General features: G+C 36.0%; 1 protein-coding gene across 1 annotated transcript; it reads right to left on the bottom strand.

Annotated features, from left to right (window-relative positions):
* Positions 1-1286: 1286 nt before the first annotated feature.
* LOC143607051 (protein FREE1-like) lies at positions 1287-4402 on the bottom strand. The gene is made up of 8 exons (XM_077082628.1): positions 4349-4402; positions 3767-3892; positions 3574-3639; positions 2873-2983; positions 2694-2786; positions 1656-1689; positions 1523-1593; positions 1287-1438 (listed from the first exon to the last, which is right to left on the bottom strand). Exons 1-8 carry the CDS (start codon positions 4370-4372, stop codon positions 1361-1363), a joined length of 603 nt encoding a protein of 200 aa, XP_076938743.1. The 5' UTR covers positions 4373-4402; the 3' UTR covers positions 1287-1360.
* Positions 4403-6676: the final 2274 nt, after the last annotated feature.

Here is a 6676-nt window from a genome sequence, read left to right on the forward strand (position 1 = left end):
ATTTATGATGCATATTTAATCAAATGTTAAAACTGTTTTAAAAACACTCTAGAAAGCAATCAAACCATGTCATCGAATCAATCAAAATTTGATTTCGTCTATGGTAACAAAACCTCATCACTGAACAGAAGGAATTCAATGAGCGTTCAGGGCGACGAGACCAAGACAACTCAAAACACAAACAAAGCAATGGTCCCATGAAACCTAACAACCCCATAGACAACATAAGCTGACAACAGACCTCATATCACGTATGGATCAAAACCCGATCCATCAACAGACCTCAAAACCAAAGACGAAATTTTTCCACTTAATGAAAAAAATAAATAATAAGAATTAAATAAGCCCCCTATACAGGAAAAAAGTGACTTATTCAAAACAGTATAAATAAATGCCCATATAGATGATTTCAGTACAAACATAGCTTTTCCTGTATATAATTATAAAAATAGTTTCACGGATCTAATAAACAATTTTTTTTTTCTTTTTTGTTGTCATTTGCAATTTACATAATTCAACTACAATATATAGAAACATAGATATTACATCAATATAGCAGGTAGGCGGGCAACAAGTTGCGCCGCCACCCCTTTCTGAATTGCAAACCCTAACCTGCTAAAGACATACGCCTGTCCCTTTGAAGTCGACACATTGCTATGCACAACCTGTTGGACCCTGGTTAGGAAACGGATAGCTTCTGGTGCCAAGGAGCCAAATGTATCAAAAACCAGAGGGACAAAAACAGTTGGTTCTCTTCGCAGGCTTTAGCATGTTTCTCCACCTTCTTCGTTTCAGCCCTTTTCGTTGCTTACCCAGCTACAAACCCATTATCCCTCAAACCAGCTAAGGGAGATACCCCTGTGAGGTCAACACAAGCGTGTTTTCCCCCGGCCCAACCAAAGACGAGCAAATCTGCCGGTCGTAAAGTGGATCTCCCTTCCATGGGGTCTGTAAGGAAGTTTACGGGGGCTTCCTTTTTAGCTAATATCCCAGCTCGCCTTAAGATGTCCCAAAGAACGTCCCGCACCCAATCATGTCGGTATTTGAACCTAGGCATCTCCTTGCAATGAACCGCATGCTCTCCGAATTTATCCAGGCAAGCCTTACGGCAGATCGAAAATGTTTCGTCTTCTGGGTACATTGGGACCATCAAACGGTACTTAAGAATGGCCCTCTACTCGACCGCAGACATGCTTTGGCCCAAGCCATCAATCGGGATAACGGTCAGAAAATCTTGGGCATGAGGACCTTGTAAATGTCATTATAAATTTATATTACACCAGCATGATCAACACCATACAAATTTATAGATCATAACCTCTTTTAACATACCCGACTTCTGTTGATAACAACTAGTCTATCAGTGGGCATTCACGAGAAAAGGATGTTGGCAAACACTGCATTCTATGGTTTTTGAACCGCTAGCAGGAACATCCACCTGAAATATTATTTTCTTGATTCTTTATCATTTATAATTTTAATCATTTAAAACCAACTATACCAAATGTGAAAAGTAGCAAACCTGCAAATGAACTGTACAAGTTGGGCATTCCACCTCTTTCATTTTCCTATCGCTCGTGTTGGATTTCAACTCTGTACAAGTAAAATGTTAAATAAATATTTATTATTATAAACTTCAAGAAGATGGTACATACCAGATGTTGTTTTCCGCTTCTTTTCCATCTCCTCCTGTTATTCACAAACATATGAAAAAATGATACATCTCAAACATGTATTTCATTAGGTAACATCAATAATATATTAATAATATCTAGAGTTAAGTGTCATTTTTGTACATATGGTTTAGCCAACTATGCAACTTTAGTACTTACTCTTTATTTTGTGTAAATGGCTACCTCAGTTTCAAAAAACTTGCATATTTAGTACATCCTTTTCTAACCCCGTCTATTTTTTTCGTTAGTCAGGATTAATTTGGTAACTTCGTTATTTTCTTTATTTTTTACTTTTCTTTTGAATGTTTATATCTTGTAAACCATAAATCCCCAAATCATAAAATCAAAATCAAAATCCAAATCCAAATCCAAATCCAAACCCTAAATCCCCAAACCCTTTCTCCTTATCATCATCATCTGTAACAACCTTAACTGTCGACCTTCTTTCTTTAACGGTCTCTTGCCGGCAAGCCTCCATGATTTCCTCCTCGAGATGGGTACCTTCAAGCAGGCAGACTTCTTCATCTTCGTCGCCGGCTACATGGGTTTCAACAAAAATTTGATTACCGACGTGTATTGGATTTGGGTTTGCGGAATCATAATGTGCCGTCGGAGTTTCACCGGAAAACTGACTAGCAGAGGTGGTTGTAGCGCCGGCGTGTATTGGATCTGGGTTTGTGGAGTCGAAGTCAAAACGTTGGTAATCGAGAGGCTGATTGAATATATGTTGTGTACTTCTAACGAATCGATGATTGATGAAGGAGACAAGGTTTGGGGATTTAGGGTTTGAATTGATGTTATGATATGCGGATTTAGAGTTTACAAGATATAAGTGTTTAAAAGAAAAGAAAAAAACGAAGTTATCAAATTATCCCTGATTCAATGGAAAATATAGACGGAGTTAGAAAAAAGTACTAAAAATGCAAGTTTTTTGAAACTGAGGTAGCCATTTGCACAAAATAAAGAATAGGTACTAAAGTTGCGTAGTTGGCCAAACCACTTAACTCTAAGATCTAATACCTGAAGTTTCTTTGCAAGATCCTCGTGCCTATTGAAGGCCGAGGATCTACAGGCTACCTCATTTACATGACTCAATCTCTGAGTAACTTCTGCCTGCAAAATATTAATAAGATTTTAAAAAATAGTAAAAAACTATTCATTTTAATAATAAGAGTATTGTTTTAAGTCATTAAGTGTACCAAGCATTGGTCACAAACTCGAACTTGTTGGGCGTTTTCTACTGCTGTGAGAGCAATTCTACCTTGAGTGCACTTATCACAAAATATATCACCACAATTTCTACAGTGATGCTGCAATAACAAGCAAAAGATCGCCATACAAACAGGTCATAAAATTAAATAAAACAAGTGATAATCCTCACTAATGAGCCAATAAACAAACCGGGTGAACCCGAACGAAGCAAGTTCGCGCTCATTTCTTTAGCTTTAACCAAACAAAAGATCAAACACGAACATTTCAACGAACATGATTTCTTGTCTTCGCCCGTTAAGAATATGAATGCGTTTGTGTTCGTTTATGTTTGTTTGTTTGTATAATCAAACGGTTAACGAGTGTAATCGAAGGGTTCACGAATTACATGAACAAACATAACTGAACACAGATAAACGAACATAACTGAGCTAAAACCAATTATAAGTAAAAGTGAAGAACAATGTCTTGGGCCTAAAAAGTTACTAAAACTAGACTAAATTGTAATTGAGCTAATAAAACTTATATATTTTTAAATATATTCACGAATGTTCATAAACATAAATAAACGAACGACACATGTGTTCATGTTTGTTCGTTTCACTAGATGAACGCCCGCCAAACGATTCATGAATGCTCGGTGTGTTTACAGGCCTACTCATTAATTAAGAACTGTAATAAAGTGACTAACCCGTCGCACAAAAGCATTAAAATACGTGTTGCATGCTGTGCACTTGGCAGATGCTTCATCTGGAACCTATATTAGATAGGAAAAACCAATCTTAAAAGAACTTTTGCCATGACAATTAATACAAATCTAAAACTGAAATTAAATTTCAATTTCTAGTTAGATTCATCAAACTAATTAAGAGGATTAAACTAACCCAGTGGTCTTTCTCCTCAATGGTGGGCTTCATCAAGTTTATCCAATCAGGGAAGCCTTTTTTCTTCTCAGCTGGTTGTTGTTGTTGCTGTTGTTCAGAAATTGTCACACAATCCATCTCCTTAAACTGCATCAAGACAAACAATTAAGACATGTATAAGTCTTCTTTTGTGTTCCATTTCATAAATTGGCTTAAATAAGAGGTAATATTTTTTTCTTAACTAAATTATTATTTATAACAAAGGCTAGAAACAACTGTAATGCAAAAATATCTTATTTTACATTAGTCATTTAAAGTAATTAATCAATATCATTTAGTACAGAAATTGAAACTTTTTACATTCTGAAAGGCAAGATGGACAAATTTAGTTAACAAAAACGAACAGTCATAAAAAGGTTCATATTTCTGGTTTTGGAACCACCTCTGATTATCAGAAGTGGTATTTAAATTCCAGAAATATACCTCTTAAAAAACAAACAACACCTAAGTTATATAATGTTTTCTCCTAGTTACTGGTACTGAATACTATTTACAAACACATTGATATTTGATAGAAATCGTGATAATATGATAATTTGGAACCTGAAAACTTGCAGCAGCCACCATAGCAAGAATTTTGGCCGTTGTATAATTGTTGGGCTTGTTGGGTTTTATGCAAGGTTATCAAAGTTTCAAGTTAACCATTTTAACATGAAAACGCAACGGAAGCTTAGATTTTAAAACTTGTTAATGAACATACCATTATGTTAAAACTAGAACCCGAAGCCAAGGATCAAAATTACAAGAACAAAATGCTCACAAAATGTAAGTTGTACCTTCTTATACCTTATAAGAAGATGTAGGTGGATGAAGAAGATGATGTCTTCAAATGGCAAGGTTGCAAAGGAGAAACCCTCAAGCTTTTGATACCCCAAGCTTTTAAACAACAACACCAACTTGTTGCTAGGATTAGAACACTTGAATCAAGCTCACAAAACACCCCCTTTCTTTGGCCAAAGTGGCCGTGGGTTTTGAGAGAGAGAGAGAGAGAGTTCTAGCTTGTTTTCACACTTGAGATTTCTTGAAAGAAAAAGTAGTTTGCATGTGTTGTGTATGGAGGATCAAAAGGGGAACCCAAGACAAAAATAAGGAGCATCTTGGTTTTGATTGGGTAAAACCACCACCCCACATGGGTGGCCGGTTTTGAATTTATTTATTTATTATTTTTTTTTTTTTTTTTTTTTTTTTTTGTTTTAACAATTAAAACATCTCCATCTCATACTTTATAAAACTAATTTTATAAAACATACATGCTATCTTAATTATTTAACCAATTAAATAATTAATTTATATAAATAAATTATCCAGATAATTTATTTAAATCATCAAGTGTAATTATTTAGGAAACCAATTTTCTAATTGCGCAGTGTTCGGTATTCGTCTAAGTGATCAAATCACTAAAAGAATACATTTGGTGTTGTCTAGCTTGTTATTGGGTATGACCCGACTTGGATCAAACACAGTTAGCCACATTAATATAAATATGTGTCTCGGGCATATGAAATTCCAACAATCTCCCACTTGCACGAGATACATAGAAAATTAATGCAAGTGGTGAATACCGCCTAACAACAGTTCATCACCCCTAATGTGTTTGACGAAGTGCCATTCAATAACATCATCCCTTCAAGTCCCTTACTTGATATGATTTAGGTGAATCTATCATTTTATCCCTTTGTTACTAGATGTCATGTTGGATCTAAGAGACATAGGCGATCATTCTCTTTACAATTCAACTTTATCAGGCCTTAGACATCTAAACTCTCAACACATAAGAGGAACAAATTCCATCTTGACTGTATACGCCTCTCACTATCACTTTATACTCCACCTGAGCTCATCCTTATGTACCATCTTTTACGAATAGCGAAGGGCAGAGTCAAAGTGTAATACTTGGTGAAAATCAAGACCCAGTATACATCTCAGGTCTAAGGATAATATGAAATTCTCCTTTACTCAAAATTACTAATGATCAGGTCCATTGACTCCATGTAGTAATATTGAGAGCGGGTCAGTCCAATATTCGTATCCCACAAATATCTATGAACCTTGGCAGCAAACCTATGCTCCATATTCATTCCTTATGAATATCCACCAATCCTAGTTCATAATAGTCTTGCTTCATATTTGTTCCCACAAATGTGATCGACTACGGACTTTTAGAATAAGATAACTTATTCATGGATTAAACATGCAAAATTAGAATTTAACTCAAGATTCCATAAACATATAAAAGAGTTAAATTACAAAAGTCTTTTAAACGTAAATACAAAATAGATCAAATCCAATTACTAGAATATCGGAGTCCTAAGCCACTCGCATGACGCTCATGTTTCGGTCTTTCTAGGAGCTTCGTGAATGGATCCGCAAGATTTTGATCAGTTCCAACTTTGCGAATACATATCTTTCCTTTTTCAACTTCATCCCTTATGTAGTTGAATCTCCGCTCTATGTGCCTTGTCTTTTGGTGCGAACGAGGTTCCTTGATTTGTGCAATCGCACCCTCGTTGTCACAAAAGATTTCTAGGGGGTCTTGAATGGAAGAGACCACCCCTAGATCAGTAATGAATTTCTTCAACCATGCAGCTTCCTGAGCTGCCAATGAAGCGGCGATGTATTCTGATTCTGTAGTGGACAATGCTACCACTTCCTGTTTTGAGCTCTTCCAAGAGACAGCTCCTCCATTAAGAGTGAACACATACCCAGACTGTGATCGAGAATCATCTCGATCAGTTTGGAAGCTCGCATCCGTGTAACCTTTTATAGCGAGTTCCTCCTCACCAGATCCATATATCAGAAACATATCCTTAGTTCTCCTAAGGTATTTCAATATGTTCTTAACAGCCATCCAATGACTGTTTCCTGGATTCT

Source organism: Bidens hawaiensis, unplaced genomic scaffold (genome assembly GCF_021521415.1).
Source record: "Bidens hawaiensis isolate Kalapana, Puna unplaced genomic scaffold, B.hawaiensis_p1.1 tig00079148_1, whole genome shotgun sequence".
Classification (NCBI taxonomy): Eukaryota; Viridiplantae; Streptophyta; class Magnoliopsida; order Asterales; family Asteraceae; genus Bidens; species Bidens hawaiensis.

Excerpts from the sequence above, each read along its gene's own strand:
- LOC143607051 (XM_077082628.1), bottom strand. The coding sequence starts at position 4,372 with ATGGTGGCTGCTGCAAGTTTTCAG. Across the intron at positions 2,984-3,573 it reads TTAATGCTTTTGTGCGACGG|CATCACTGTAGAAATTGTGG; the intron begins GTTAGTCACTTT and ends TTGTTATTGCAG. Across the intron at positions 1,439-1,522 it reads CTTGTACAGTTCATTTGCAG|GTGGATGTTCCTGCTAGCGG; the intron begins GTTTGCTACTTT and ends ATAATATTTCAG.